General features: G+C 36.2%; 1 protein-coding gene across 1 annotated transcript in view; it reads right to left on the reverse strand.

Annotated features, from left to right (window-relative positions):
• The window catches only part of Polr2G (DNA-directed RNA polymerase II subunit Rpb7), a 112,447-nt gene that overhangs the window by 22,309 nt on the left and 72,715 nt on the right, over window positions 1–17,423 (reverse strand). The window contains exon 5 of the mRNA XM_090395806.1: window positions 15,008–15,073. Within this exon, the coding sequence (XP_090251932.1) occupies window positions 15,008–15,073 (66 nt within the window). The remainder of the gene's footprint in view (window positions 1–15,007; window positions 15,074–17,423) is intronic.

Below are 17,423 nucleotides of genomic sequence, written 5' to 3' on the forward strand. Positions count from 1 at the left end.
TAGACTGTTAAACAAAGCACAGCTTGTTTCTATGTCAGAGGCAAACTATAAAGTTAGCCCTTGTAACAATCTTAATCACAGTCAAATTAAAAATAGACACCATCCATATGTCTACCCACATTAAAATGAACTATCCAATTTGGTTATAGTTTGGTTACATAGAAAAATTCCTCAAGGTCAGTAAGATTCAATTCCTAAGAACCAACTTTCTGAGCAAACATAGGTTAAGCACTAGCAGAACTACAAGAGTTCCTTGCTTGATGGGAGAAATCGTGACAATGTTAGTTAACTGTGTTAATGATGGGAATGGTTATTATTATGGAAATGATTATGAAGAGAGAGAGAGAACAATTCTGTGTTTGTCCGGTTCAGACCTATCAAGTATGCGTAATGATGTCTGCATAAGTAAGGAACTAGATAAGAATAGAGATCTGCAAGTTGTAGAACTGTGTCATGCAGACCACAGACAAGTGTATGCAAAACAGCATGCAGGTAATTTACTGTCTGTACACAAATGCTAGGAGTATCAGAAACAAAAAGGAGTAGAGTTTGTTGCCTTGGTTAATATATTGGGGCCTCATGTTGTAGGCATTATTGAAACTTGTGTATCAAAAGCAAACATACTAGCTAGTATCGAATGCAAAGAGTACAGTATTTTTTAGGAAGGAGGAGTGGTCATGCTACTAATGATATCAAATGTCTTGAATCTACTTAGAGTTGAGACCTATGGTTGCAATACTAATAACAATTTTTCATGTGGCAATGAGTTTGAAGCCATCTGGTGTGGGGTGGAATCTAACCAGATTAAATACACATTGAAGTGTTGTTACAGACCTGATGGATCAGTTGCTAGTGACAAAGAAATGCATCAACAAAAAAATACAATGAGTGTGAAAAAAAGTAATCATAATGAGGGGACTTTAATTATCCAGACATTGATTGGGTAGCTATGAAATTGCATGAGAAGAATAAAACTGAGTTTACTGAGCTGTTGCAAGACAATTTCCTCAAGCAGCAGTAACAGAAGGAACTCAAGGATCTGATTATAGTGAGGGGTTTAGTTAAAGATGTAACTATTCTACGTCTAGTAGGTAGGTGACAGTGATCATGCAGAACTCACTTGGGAAGTGGCTAAGTTTATGAATGTTCCATTCAGAAAAGGTTACATGCCATGGTATCAGTTACTGGATGGGAAGGATATCAGCAGCGCAGGGGAAGTGTTTAAAAAATACTTAAATGATGCAATATCAGAATGTGTCTCTCGAGTTCAAAGAATAAATAAAGTACGAGTGAAATGGATGTGTAATCTAATTAAGCAAGAGATTCTTAAGAAATATATGATGTGGAAGGAATATTGTGTACATAAGAATGATGCCAGTTATGATAATTATAAGCAACAGGCCAGAGGAGTCACAAGTGGTGTACAGAAAGTTAAGTCCAAGGATGAAAAGAAACTGGCTTTGCAAGTTAAAGACAACCAAAAAGAATTCTATTGTTGTGCTGCAAGTAAAAGAAAGAATGAATTTGAACTACTGAATGCAGATAATATGTGCGTGACCGATGCTGAAATGATTGTTCAACTAATGAGCAGCCATTTTGCTAAAAGCTATCAATCTGATATAGGTAACATTGAACTCACTGCTATCTCTTCACTGTATGAAAGAAGTACTAGAGCTCTTGCACAAACTGAATAAGAATTGTGCAATAGGAACTGATGGGATATCAGCACAGATGTCAAAAGCTATTCCCTTGACCAGGCTATATAGTTTAAGCCTCAGAACAGGGATGATTTCACAAGAGTGGAAAGAATGTATGGTAATTCCCTTGCACAAGTGTGGTGCAAGACCAATGTATCAAACTATTGATCAATCAGCATCTCAGGAGTGGTAGTAAGGATTTTTAAAAAGTTGGTTAGGGCTTGAATTCAGAAATGGGTTGACAGAGAATCTCTATATTGCAACGAAGAGCATGGGTTTAATAAGGGAAGGTCATATTTTAGCAACTTGCTCACATTCTACAATAATGTTACCACTCAGACAAGAGGAATGGATACACCATGATACTTTTGGATTTTACTAAGGATTTTGATAGAATACAGCATAGAAAACCATTGCATAAATTGGAGAATAAGGGTTTGGATTATAAAATATTAGCATGGATAAGATGACAGCAGACTGACAGATATCTAAAAGTGGTATACAGGGGGATGGGAGTCTGCAAGATTTAAGATAGTGTACCACAAGGATCAGTGCTTGGTCCACTGTTATTCAATCTCTACATTAATGATATTGGGAAGGATTTGACAAAGAGACATACAGCTATTTGCTGATGATGCAAAGATAGGTAGGGTAATCAGGAATGCTGAAATGGAGTACTTGCAGAATGATTTGAATAGGCTGGACTGTTGGATTTCTGCTCAGGACATGGACTGGTTATTACTACCATGTTCCTACATAAAAATGTGCACAAATTCACATGGAGAGAAGAGGCAAGGAATAAGAAAAGTCTCATTGACTATGTTATTGTTGATAGTGATGTTTTCTCCCTGGTGCAGGACACCAGAGTGTACAGAGGATTTGAAATTGGAAGTGATCACTATTTAGTCTTGAGCAGGATAAAATTGAATTTCATATTCAAAAGAATAACATGTAAGAAAGTTTTAAAGCGAATAAAAGTTGAGCAGCTCTCAGATGTGAACTGTAGACTAAAATACACAAAGATTATTGAAGAAAAAATGAAAGAGTTTGAGAACAGGAATCAAACCTTGGAGATTCAGTGGCAAACTCTGAAGAAAACATTGATTGATTCTGCCAGAGAGGCATGTGGTGAGGTTGTGTGCAAAGATAAAAAAATCAGAACTCCCTGGTGGACACAGGAAGTTAAAGAGGCAGTGAAGGAAAAGAAGAAAGCATATCAAAAGTTCCTGGCAAATAAGTCAGCTTTTACTCTTACAGAATACAGAGACAAATGTAAGAAAGCTAAACAGTGTGTAAAACTAGCTAAACAAAAGTCATGGGTGGACTTTGGAAAGAATATAGAAAATAAATATCACGAAGATGGCAAAATATTCTGGAGGATGTTGAAGAAGCTTAGGAATGGAGGAAAGAGTGCTATAAAAGGAGTTAGAGATGATAAAGGTGACATGAAAATGGGAGAAAAAGATATCTTTGAAGTATGGAGTAATTACTTTGAAAAACTGCTAAATGAAATAAGCAGTGATGACAGCACAGTGATAAAAAACACTGACCAGGCATGCAGGCAGGAATGCATATCCATACTTGAAGTAGAAAAAGCCATCAAAGACTTGAAATGTGGAAAGGCAGCTGGAGTAGATGATATTCGACCAGAAATGCTGAAGTATGGTGGTATAAGAGTCTTACAGTGGCTGCACTACATAGTTCAGAAAGCCTAGACAGAGGGGCGAATTCCCGATGATTGGAGTAGAGCTCTCATAGTACCCATATATAAAAAGGGAAATAAAACTGAATGTGAGAATTACAGAGGGTATTTCCCTACTGAGTGTTCCTGGCAAGATCTATGCAAGTATACTTGAAAAACAGTTGAGAAGAATTGCGGAAGAAAAGCTGGGTGAAGAACAATCTGGATTCAGGCGAAACAGAGGCTGTCATCATCAGATCTTCACTTTCTGACAAATAGCCGAGAAAGCATGGGAATATAACAAAGATCTGTATTTAAGTTTTGTCAATTTGGAAAAGGCATATGATAAGGTGCCAAGAAAGAAGCTATTCAATAAGCTGCAGTTATATGGTGTCAATGGGGCATTATATCAAGCAATACTTAGTCTTTATTTGAGTTGTAAGTCAGCAGTTAGAAATGAAGGAAGTACAGGAAGATGGTAAATCTGGTGTGAGACAAGGATGTACATTATCCCCTCTGTTATTCATTATCTATATGGATCACATTATGAAGGAAAGTGGTATTAAACCTGATATCAAAATTGGAGATGTTAATGTCAGCTCTTTGCTTTATGCGGATGATATTATACTTCTAAAAGGGGTGCTTAAGGGTCAAAGCTGTATAACTGAGAGGAGACCTCCACATAGCCTTTAAAGGAATGCGGAGAACCGACCAGGGCTTCTGACCTAATGTCCAATCCTCACCTTCTCGTGGTGCACCCTGTTGGGTATCTACTTTGATACTGAACGAACGAGGATGGGCTGGCAATTTGGGATTTAGCCGACCAAATTGTATTCTTATTGGTTAAACCAAAATAAAAAATGATGGTACAACATGACAAAATTTCATGCCGGCTGGGGCGTCGCCCGGTTAAACAAGGCCCCCGTTGTTTTTGCCAGGGAACCAGGGCGAACAGCGAAAAGTCAGCTACTGGAACAAATCTGAAAACAAACCCCAACTCAACATCCCCAGATTTAAAGATCGGTACTATCAACGTAAGAAGCCTGAATGGCAAAGAAATGGAGCTAGCTGAGGAATTAGATAAGTACCAGATCGACATAATAGGGGTGACTGAAACAAAAAAGACCAAAACTGGTGAGATCTTTCTGAGCAATAAATACAAAATGTTATATTCAGGCAATAACAATCAAGGAAAAGAAGGAGTAGCCATAGTATTCAACACAAAATATGAGGCTAATCTTCTTGAATGGCAGTCAGTCTCAAGTAGAGTAATGTGGGCAAAAATGAGAATGGGGAACTGAACAATGAGACTTATTTGTGCCTATGGTCCCACAGAAGGTTCTACTAAGGTAGAAGTGGAGGAATTTTTTGAGGCTTTAGAAAAAGCAACTGACACAATGAAAAAGGGAAAGTTGGTCCTTGTTGGGGATCTAAATAGTAGAATAGGAAATGATTGTGAGACATACAAAAATATTTTGGGAAAATTTGGAGAAAAGAGCAAAGCTAATAATAATGGCAAATATCTGTTGGATTTCTGCTCAGGACATGGACTGGTTATTACTAACACCATGTTCCAACATAAAAATGTGCACAAATTCACATGGAGAGAAGAGGCAAGGAATAAGAAAAGTCTCATTGACTATGTTATTGTTGATAGTGATGTTTTCTCCCTGGTGCAGGACACCAGAGTGTACAGAGGATTTGAAATTGGAAGTGATCACTATTTAGTCTTGAGCAGGATAAAATTGAATTTCATATTGAAAAGAATAACATGTAAGAAAGTTTTAAAGCGAATAAAAGTTGAGCAGCTCTCAGATGTAAACTGTAGACTAAAATACAGAAATATTATTGAAAAGAAAATGAAAGAGTTTGAGAACAGGAATCAAACCTTGGAGATTCAGTGGCAAACTCTGAAGGAAACATTGATTGATTCTGCCAGAGAGGCATGTGGTGAGGTTGTGTGCAAAGATAAAAAAATCAGAACTCCCTGGTGGACACAGGAAGTTAAAGAGGCAGTGAAGGAAAAGAAGAAAGCATATCAAAAGTTCCTGGCAAATAAGTCAGCTTTTACTCTTACAGAATACAGAGACAAATGTAAGAAAGCTAAACAGTGTGTAAAACTAGCTAAACAAAAGTCATGGGAGGACTTTGGCAAGAATATAGAAAATAAATATCAAGAAGGTGGCAAAATATTCTGGAGGATGTTGAAGAAGCTTAGGAATGGAGGAAAGAGTGCTGTAAAAGGAATTAGAGATGATAAAGGTGAAATGAAAACAGGAGAAAAAGATATCCTTGAAGTATGGAGTAATTACTTTGAAAAACTGCTAAATGAAACAAGCAGTGATGACAGCACAGTGATAAAAAACACTGACCAGGCATGCAGTCAGGAATACATATCCATACTTGAAGTAGAAAAAGCCATCAAAGGCTTGAAATGTGGAAAGGCAGCAGGAGTAGATGATATTCGACCAGAAATGCTGAAGTATGGTGGTATAAGAGTCTTACAGTGGCTGCACTGCATAGTTCAGAAAGCCTGGACAGAGGGACGAATTCCCGATGATTGGAGTAGAGCTCTCATAGTACCCATATATAAAAAGGGAAATAAAATTGAATGTGAGAATTACAGAGGTATATCCCTACTGAGTGTTCCTGGAAAGATCTATGCAAGTATACTTGAGAAACGGTTGAGAAGAATTGTGGAAGAAAAGCTGGGTGAAGAACAAGCTGGATTCAGGCCAAATAGAGGCTGTCAGGATCCGATCTTCACTTTACGACAAATAGTCGAGAAAGCATGGGAATATAACAAAGATCTGTATTTAAGTTTTGTCGATTTGGAAAAGGCATATGACAAGGTGCCAAGAGAGAAGCTATTCAATACGCTGCAGTTATATGGTGTCAATGGGGCATTATATCAAGCAATACTTAGTCTTTATTTGAGTTGTGAGTCAGCAGTTAGAATTGAAGGAAGTACAGGAAGATGGTTTAATGTTAAATCTGGTGTGAGACAAGGATGTACATTATCCCCTCTGTTATTCATTATCTATATGGATCACATTATGAAGGAAAGTGGTATTAAACCTGATATCAAAATTGGAGATGTTAATGTCAGCTCTTTGCTTTATGCGGATGATGTTATACTTCTAAATAAATCCGCTACAAGTCTGCAAGATTCTCTGACTAAATTGAATAGCTGTTGTAATAGATATGGTATGAAGGTCAGCAATAAAAAGACAAAGACAATGAAAATAGGCAGAATCATTGAAAATGTCAACTGTGTTGTGAATGGAGAACCTGTGAAACAAGTAAAACATTTCAGCTACTTAGGCACAATTTTTACTGAAGATGGTAAACTAAATATAGAAATAGACAACAGAATCAGCAAAGCTGGTATCGTGGGAAGTCAATTGAATAAATTCATATGGAATAAGAAAGAAATTAGTCGGAACACTAAATTAGCTGTATACAAGACTGTGTTCAAACCAATTTTAACTTATGGATCTGAGAGCTGGGTCAGAAGTAAAACACTTGACCAAAGACTAGAGACCGCAGATATGAGAGTCCTGAGAAAGATTAGAGGCGTGAACAGATGGCATCAATGGCAATATCATATTAAAAATGAGGATATTAGGAAAGAACTTGACATTGTCAGCATCCAGGAATGCGTTAGCAGAGCTAATCTCAGATGGTATGGTCACTTAAATAGAATGGGAGAGGAAAGATTAGCAAAACAAGTGTTCTCTGCCAGGTTAGCAGGAAAACGACCCAGAGGAAGACCAAGATATAGGTGGATTGATACGGTACAAAGTGCCTTAGACGATAGAAATATAAGATCTGATAATGTTGGAGTCTTGACAAGTAATAGACTGATTTGGAGGAAAATTGTAGATAGGAAGTTAGTAATGATGTAATTTTTTCATGTAGTACTGTCATATCCTGTACACCCCTTGAGGGTACATGGCAGGAATTTGATGATGATGATGATGATAAATCCGCTACAAGTCTGCATGATTCTCTGACTAAATTGAATAGCTGTTGTAATAGATATGGTATGAACGTCAGCAATAAAAAGACAATGAAAATAGGCAGAATCATTGAAAATGTCAACTGTGTTGTGAATGGAGAACCTGTGGAACAAGTAAAACATTTCAGCTACTTAGGCATGATTTTTAGTGAAGATGGTAAATTAAATATAGAAATAGACAACAGAATCAGCAAAGCTGGTATGGTGGGAAGTCAATTGAATAAATTCATATGAAATAAGAGAGAAATTAGTCGGAACACTAAATTAGCTGTATACAAGACAGTGTTCAAACCAGTTTTAACTTATGGATCTGAGAGCTGGGTCAGAAGTAAAACACTTGACCAAAGACTAGAGACTGCACATATGAGAGTCCTGAGAAAGATTAGAGGCATGAACAGATGGCATCAATGGCAATATCATATTAAAAATGAGGATATTAGGAAAGAACTTGACATTGTCAGCATCCAGGAATGTGTTAGCAGAACTAATCTCAGGTGGTATGGTCACTTAAACAGAATGGGCGAGGAAAGATTAGCAAAACAAGTTTTCTCTGCCAGGTTGGCAGGAAAACGACCCAGAGGAAGACCAAGATATAGGTGGATTGATATGGTACAAAGTGCCTTAGATGATAGAAATATAAGATCTGATAATGTTGGAGTCTTGACAAGTAACAGAGTGATTTGGAGGAAAATTGTAGATAGGCAGTTAGTAATGATGTAATTTTTTTTCATGTAGTACTATCATATCCTGTACACTCCCCTTGAGGGTACATGGCAGGAATTTGATGATGATGATGGAATTGTGGGCATGGGAAAATGGATGTCAGTAAATGTGAAGTCATTCACTTTTGCATGATTAGATATCTAATGTTGTATTATATCAGTGGGATTATGCTAGATGAAACCCATGAGGCAAAGGATCTTTGGAGTTTTACTAGACAGGAAGCTGAAGTTCAAGGGTCATATAGCAAAACTCAGAGAATAATGGGAATGATAATAAGAAACGTGACATGTAAAGACAAGGCAGTCATTTTTTCTCTTTGCAAGGCCTTAACAAGACCTCACTTGGACTATTGAATGCAGGTCTGGTTTCCGTTGCGATTCTGATACAGTGGAAGGAGAAGTACAAAGGAGAGTATCAAAAATATCAGAATTGTGGAATAGATTATGAAGACAGATTGAGAACTTGACTGCAGACACTAACAAACAGGAGAAAGAGAGGTGATATGATTGAGACTTACAAACTTCTGAAAGGGTTATACTGAATTTCAGTAATGTAATTTTTCATTTTATGGAAGGTGGGGAAAGAACACAAGGGCATCCATGAAAGTTGAGAATGAATGGTCAAGAAGGGGGGGGGGGGGGTTAGGGCTAGATTTTTCTCTCATACTGAATGGATTGTCATTGGATGTTGTGTGTGCAAGAGTAGCACGAATGAATTCAAGAACAGGTATGGCAGCTGGTACAGATAGCATGGCCTCTCTCGACGAGTTCCTGACTCCCTAGAGATCTCTGTTAATAACAACACAATTTCTGTTACTTAGATACAAAGTATACCAAAACAGAAGAGACTCTCTTAAATACGATAGGCTGGGGGAAAAAAGTATTACCTTATAAAATGAGATCTTCCTTAATTTTTTACTGAAAAAATTTTGATGTTTCTTTTCTATAAAAGCAAATATATTTTTGTTGCAGGTTTTCACGGTAGCCAATCCACGTGATGTCTGAATGCAGCAGCAGATCGTCATTAAGTTCTGAATCTGAAAGCTGTGGAAATTCATCAAAACCTCAATGCATATAGAGCAGAAACATATCAACATCAGAAGGGTTAACAAAATAAAAATGGGAAAATATACTTTTAGAAGATCAGCATAGATTGCAGATCCTAGCACCACAACTGGCAAAAGCAGCAGAAAGGGGATGAATGGATTTCTAATGACCATTGTATGACTGACTGCCAAATCTCTAAGTCTTGATTGTTCTCTGTCAAAGTGATGAAAGAATGACTCAGATATCAAATCAACGGCAACTTGGCTGCTTACAAGAAACACAAGATTTTTCAGAGTTTTTTGAGGCCTACTGCAAACGTCCTTCCTTATTTTGCAAAAGGTGATGAGATTTAGATCTATGAGTCAGTATCCAAGTGCCAATCCCAAAAATGGAATAAATCACCTGGATCAAACAAAATACTTTCCAAGCTACACACAAAACTCTTGGCAATCATCCTTTGGGATAGCAAAACCATTATTATTATTTTTTTTTTTAAATCTAGGTTCTGTTAGAACTCTGAAAAAGACCTAACCTGAATCATCAGTACATCAAAATTATTCTAGACCACATTGTACTCATCACAACAGTATTCCCAATTTGGGTAAACAATCACACTATATCCATCCTTACTTCCAAGTGACTTATTTGTTACCTTCTAGAGTCATTTATATAGACATCATTTTTAACACTCATGATGAAAAGATCAGAATGCCAGAAAAATTTCTGCAAATGATACACCTCATTACAATAATAATAACTTTCCAAACTGCTTAAATGTCTGGATCCAATGTAATACAGAAAAAATATATCCAGAATCAAGATATCATTGGAAGACTGCATGTGTGTGTGGCTAACTGGTATCTTTAATTTGTATAAGAGACAAATTTTTGGCAGTGATAGGCTACTGAGCCTAACAGGAAAAGGAAGAGGAGATAATTTAACCTATCCCATCTCCCTTTCACATTAGACTTAATAGTCTACTATACACAAGGAACTTCATTTTTTAGAAACCTCCTCATTGTTATGATAGTAGACAATACAAATTGGGTTAACCACCTTACGTCTGTAAATTGCACAAGTTCTTCTCACCGAATTTGCCTGTTTTGTGGAATGAAAATCCGGAGTATCCAGGGGGACCCTTACCATCTAACCCACCTTCAGCTGAAAAACTCTGATAAAGGTTCTTCACATCGTAGATGATTCGAAAACAAATCTTTCCAACCAAAGACATTGTTGATACTACTGACTGAGCTAGAGAGGCTCTATTACTTAAAGAATTTCTAGTATTATTCAAAACAGGCATTACTTTTCAGTCTTTTAAATGAACTATTGTATGCCCACACTTCATATAACCGAGTCTGGCAATGTGCCAAGAATAGTCAATTCATGCTGAAGAGGAGAAATAAATAAAGGATGTATGAATTGGTCAGCAACACGCCAACTGTTGTATAAGCAGAATAGTTACCACTTTAAGAATTAGAATTTTCATTCATAAAAGAAAAACTAATTTTCTAACGTATAATAATAAATACTCATCCCACGAAACACATTGATTACCCTAATATCGGAATGAATTCTCCTTCTTTTGACATGCGCAGAAGTGTCGAAAGGTCTGCGCATCTGTGGGCGTACAGTATTTAAAATAAAGAGACTATGTCCAGACCCATATATTTGTCTCTTATCTGTGCTTTCAGGTTTCACTCACTTGATTGATGTTTGAAACTGCTGGTTCTCATCAAATATCAGGCAGAATCATTAAGAGTACAAAAACCCTTTCTTCAATACCATAGTAATAAATGTCAAAAAGTTATATATTTCATAAGTGAACTCTTGGTATGTCAATACATAAAATAGCAGAATAGAGCTTAAAAGGCTTCAATCTAACAAGTTAAATGTAAACTAATACAAAGGATATTATTAATACATCATTGTTAGAGATGGGGTGCTTAAGAGTCAAAGCTGTATAACTGAGAGGAGACCTCCACATAGCCTTTAAAGGAATGCGGAGAACACGACCAGGGTTTCTGACCTAATGTCCAATCCTCACCTTCTCGTGGTGCACCCTGTTGGGTATCTACTTGGATACTGAACGAACGAGGATGGGCTGGCAATTTGGGATTTAGCCGACCAAATTGTATTCTTATTGGTTAAACCAAAATAAAAAATGATGGTACAACATGACAAAATTTCATGCCAGCTGGGGCGTCGCCCGGTTAAACAAGGCCCCCGTTGTTTTCACCAGGGAACCAGGGCGAACAGCGAAAAGTCAGCTACTGGAACAAATCTGAAAACAAACCCCAACTCAACATCGCCAGAGTTAAAGATCGGTACTATCAACGTAAGAAGCCTGAATGGCAAAGAAATGGAGCTAGCTGAGGAATTAGATAAGTACCAGATCGACATAATAGGGGTGACTGAAACAAAAAAGACCAAAACTGGTGAGATCTTTCTGAGCAATAAATACAAAATGTTATATTCAGGCAATGACAATCAAGAAAAAGAAGGAGTAGCCATAGTATTCAACACAAAATACGAGGCTAATCTTCTTGAATGGCAGTCAGTCTCAAGTAGAGTTATGTGGGCAAATATGAGAATGGGGAACTGGACAATGAGACTTATTTGTGCCTATGGTCCCACAGAAGGTTCTACTAAGGTAGAAGTGGAGGAATTTTTTGAGGCTTTAGAAAAAGCAACTGACACAATGAGAAAGGAAAAGTTGGTACTTGTTGGGGATCTAAATAGCAGAATAGGAAATGATTGTGAGACATACAAAAATATTTTGGGAAAATTTGGAGAAAAGAGCAAAGCTAATAATAATGGCAAATATCTGTTGGATTTCTGCTCAGGACATGGACTGATTATTACTAACACCATGTTCCAACATAAAAATGTGCACAAATTCACATGGAGAGAAGAGGCTAGGAATAAGAAAAGTTTCATCGACTATGTTATTGTTGATAGTGATGTTTTCTTCCTGGTGCAGGACACCAGAGTGTACAGAGGATTTGAAATTGGAAGTGATCACTATTTAGTCTTGAGCAGGATAAAATTGAATTTCATATTGAAAAGAATAACATGTAAGAAAGTTTTAAAGTGAATAAAAGTTGAGCAGCTCTCAGATGTGAACTGTAGACTAAAATACAGAAAGATTATTGAAAAGAAAATGAAAGCGTTTGAGAATAGGAATCAAACCTTGGAGATTAAGTGGCAAACTCTGAAGAAAACATTGATTGATTCTGCCAGAGAAGCATGTGGTGAGGTTGTGTGCAAGGATAAAAAAATCAGAACTCCCTGGTGGACACAGGAAGTTAAAGAGGCAGTGAAGGAAAAGAAGAAAGCATATCAAAAGTTCCTGGCAAATAAATCACCTTTTACTCTTACAGAATACAGAGACAAATGTAAGAAAGTTAAACAGTGTGTAAAACTAGCTAAACAAAAGTCATGGGAGGACTTTGGCAAGAATATAGAAAATAAATACCAAGAAGGTGGGAAAATATTCTGGAGGTTGTTGAAGAAGCTTAGGAATGGAGGAAAGAGTGCTGTAAAAGGAGTCAGTGATGATAAAGGTGACATGAAAACAGGAGAAAAAGAAATCCTTGAAGTATGGAGTAATTACTTTGAAAAACTGCTAAATGAAACAAGCAGTGATGATAGCACAGTGATAAAAAACACTAACCAGGCATGCAGTCAGGAATACATATCCATACTTGAAGTAGAAAAAGCCATCAAAGGCTTGAAATGTGGAAAGGCAGCAGGAGTAGATGATATTCGACCAGAAATGCTGAAGTATGGTGGTATAAAAGTCTTACAGTGGCTGCACTGCATAGTTCAGAAAGCCTGGACAGAGGGACGAATTCCCGACGATTGGAGTAGAGCTCTCATAGTACCCATATATAAAAAGGGAAATAAAACTGAATGTGAGAATTACAGAGGTATTTCCCTTCTGAGTGTTCCTGGCAAGATCTATGCAAGTATACTTGAGAAATGGTTGAGATGAACTGTGGAAGAAAAGCTTGGTGAAGAACAAGCTGGATTCAGGCCAAATAGATGCTGTCAGGATCAGATCTTCACTTTACGACAAATAGTCGAGAAAGCATGGGAATATAATAAAGATCTGTATTTAAGTTTTGTCGATTTGGAAAAAGCATATGCAAGGTGCCAAGAAAGAAGCTATTCAATAAGCTGCAGTTATATGGTGTCAATGGGGCATTATATCAAGCAATACTTAGTCTTTGTTTGAGTTGTAAGTCAGCAGTTAGAATTGAAGGAAGTATAGGAAGATGGTTTAATGTTAAATCTGGTGTGAGACAAGGATGTACATTATCCCCTCTGTTATTCATTATCTATATGCATCACATTATGAAGGAAAATGGTATTAAACCTGATATCAGAATTGGAGATGTTAATGTCAGCTCTTTGCTTAATGCGGATGATGTTATACTTCTAAATAAATCCGCTACAAGTCTTCAAGATTCTCTGACTAAATTGAATAACTGTTGTAATAGATATGGTATGAAGGTCAGCAATAAAAAGACAAAGACAATGAAAATAGGCAGAATCATTGAAAATGTCAACTGTGTTGTGAATGGAGAACCTGTGGAACAAGTAAAACATTTCAGCTACTTAGGTACGATTTTTACTGAAGATGGTAAATTAAATATAGAAATAGACAACAGAATCAGCAAAGCTGGTATGGTGGGAAGTCAATTGAATAAATACATATGGAATAAGAGAGAAATTAGTCGGAACACTAAATTAGCTGTATACAAGACAGTGTTCAAACCAGTTTTAACTTATGGATCTGAGAGCTGGGTCTGAAGTAAAACACTTGACCAAAGACTAGAGACCACAGATATGAGAGTCCTGAGAAAGATTAGAGGTGTGAACAGATGGCATCAATGGCAATATTATATTAAAAATGAGGATATTAGGAAAGAACTTGACATTGTCAGCATCCAGGAATGTGTTATCAGAGCTAATCTCAGGTGGTATGGTCACTTTGAATTGGAGAGGAAAGATTAGCAAAACAAGTTTTCTCTGCCAGGTTGGCAGGAAAACGACCCAGAGGAAGACCAAGATATAGGTGGGTTGATACGGTACAAAGTGCCTTAGACGATAGAAATATAAGATCTGATAATGTTGGAGTCTTGACAAGCAACAGACTGATTTGGAGGAAAATTGTAGATAGGAAGTTAATAATGATGTAAATTTTTCATGTAGTACTGTCATATCCTGTACACCCCTTGAAGGTACATGGCAGGAATTTGATGATGATGATGATCATTGTTATAGATAGAAAGAACTGAAACTTAAAAAAATTTACAAAGAGTTCACTTATGAAATATATAACTTTCTGAGATGGGACTGCTACTTCATTGAACAGAAGATTTTTACCCTCTTAAGGTGCATGGTCTTTGATGAGAACGAACAGTTCAAACAGTTATCAGGCCAGTAACACCTAAATGCAAAGGTCATATTTTCATAAATAAATTTTGAAACTTTTCATGTTTCAGCTCTATTTAGCTAGCTATAACAATGATGGATGAAGAATGACATGTTATTAATATCCATATTAATAACATGTCAGATTGAAGCATTTCAGGCTCTGTGTTCTAATACTTTGGTTAAAATTATTGCATAGTTTATAATAGGAAAAAACTTTTGGTGATGTGTTTGCTACAAGATGAACCAATCTTTTTTTTTTCTGCAAATTTTCCTTACAATGTGAGTCACTGAATAAAAATCCGTTGTATTGATTCTGTGAACTGACATTATGATAATTACAATAATTATGTAATATAGAAAATTTGTAAAAATTACAGGAAGTGCTTAAACATACCTCATCCTGTGTTCTATAGCAGGGAGGATTTGTATTAGGATCAAACTGCATATCAGATGGAATAGACTGAAAAAAATAATAAAATAAATATACATATGTACACTCATCACACACACTTTTTTTTTAAGATAAGCATGTTTGTTTACACTTTTGGCTTAAAGAAATTAATATAGCAAACAGGTTATAAATGAATCTGTTTGCTATATTAATTAAGTAAAAAAAGAGTTTACTTCATAACAAATGTTTATACTGTTATGGAAAGAGAATATAAATTATGATCATAATTTATACTCTTAGGTAATCAAACTGTAAATCCCAAATAACTATTTCCTTCCTGTGTTCTGCAGTTTTGCAAAGTACAATTTGTCAAGCAAAGAAAACTGAATTCAGATCTCCATTGCAATGGGACAGATTTTCAGCCTTTTCCTCACCAAAAAAGGCCTAGAAAAAAAAATGTTTTTAGTCTATTTCATTTCATAAGATGGAAAAGTTTTTGTTCCTTCTCCTTAGTTTGATAGTAATTATGTCTAATGCAACAAAGGCAATGAATGTGTATCATGTCTGATTACTGAGTGTATTCTCCTGTCTTTGAAGGAAGGACTTTGCTTCCCTCCATACAGAGTTGTGAATGGAGAACTCACCTCATAAATATTCTTCACATTATCGATGTGTATCCTTCTACAACTCAATAACAACAACGGTCTTTCTGATAGGTAAAAAACCTGTTTGAATTCCATCTAGGATAGTGATGGCGAACCTTTTTACCCAGGTGTGTCAAACATCTTTTATTTTTAAATATTGATGTTGTTGATGTGCCACTTGCATACATGCATTATAAATGTAACTACGTAATCATAGATGGTGACTTATACATATCATATTAGGCTATTTATTTAATAGGACACTGATATAAAATCTATGAATTCATATTATACAGTTCATTTAATAAAGTTAAATTACAAACTTACATTACATTTAATGACTTTTCTGTTGCTGAGCACTGATAGAAAGCTGCTTTATAGAAGGGCTATAATGTGTACATTTTAAAGCTACACAGGCAGTGCTCAAATCATTGCTCAATCTATTTCTTCCTTTCGAATTGATATTATTTAAGGCAGAAAATAGAGTTTCACAAGAGTATGTAGAAAAGAAAATTGTTAGAAGAGCTTCAGCAAAGATTTTAAGAGCATGAAAATTTTCGGGAAGGCTATTCCACACGCTTAGAATTTCACAGTGTGAAATTTTACAAGCGGTATCATGCAGACGTCCCGCTCAAGTTCTTCTAATTCATTTCTAAGAGCAGTAAACTTTCTTTTCCAGATAGGATTACACTGGAAGTCGGCTAATTGCATTTCTAGATCTTTTAAATCCAACCACTCAAAGCCATCTAATATTAAGATCCATGAATTCTGTTTCATTAGGATACTTTATGAATTGGATTGTTTGTTCCAGCATTCGAAATTGCTCAAATCTAGAAGACAAAACTGCTCAGTTACTGACTTTAGAACGATAGATTAGTCAATACGTTGTTCACGATTTTTGGGGCTGGCTTCGTTAAAAAAAATTTTCTTGGGAAATATTTAAAATTGTTACTTTCTAAATCACGTTGAAATATTTTGAGTTTATTCTCAAAGCTTTTGATCGTGCGAAACATAACATCGACAGATTTTCCGAAATCTTGCAGTTGTATATTGCAAGGTTTCAGCTGAAATGAAAAATCTGTGAAAAAACATCAGCTTACTGAGCCAAGCAGAATTGTTCAACTGAGAAAATTCGTGCTCCATGCCCTTCGTATTTAAATATAATTTAATTTCATTTAAACATTCGACAAACCGTTCAAGTACTTGGCCACGACTCAACCACCGAATATTATTGTATGTTAATAGACCATTGTACATACACTGATTAAACTTCGCTTAAAAGTGAATTAAATTCTCGTTTGTTTAAAGCCCTGGCAGCAATAAAATTAGTTACCTTTATCACAATTCTCACCACATCATCCAAATCCTTTCAGCCTGATTTCGCACACAGTGTCTCCTGATGTATAATACAATGAAAACAAACCAGGGGATGACCAACATATTCTGTAAATTGTTTGATGAAACCGACATTACGGACAACCATATTAGGCACGCCATCAGTTGTAATCGAAAATATTTTCGATAAATCTATCTGTTTCTCACAGAACACTTTAACAACACAATCGCATATGTATTTACCTGTCGTGTTTTGAGGCCAATTTTCTAACTTTATCAATTCCTCATGCATAGAATCACTGTGAACATACCTTGCAATAATAGCCAATCGAGCTGATGACGTAATATCTGTAGTTTCGTCAAGACAAATGGAAAAACAATGGATGAGTTCAAGTCTTGTTGTATTTGATTTTCTATACTAGCATTCATTGATATAACTC

Source organism: Typopeltis vanoorti, chromosome 7, assembly GCF_054136105.1.
Source record: "Typopeltis vanoorti isolate ZY-2024b chromosome 7, IOZ_Tvanoo_1.0, whole genome shotgun sequence".
In the NCBI taxonomy this organism is placed as follows: domain Eukaryota; kingdom Metazoa; phylum Arthropoda; class Arachnida; order Uropygi; family Thelyphonidae; genus Typopeltis; species Typopeltis vanoorti.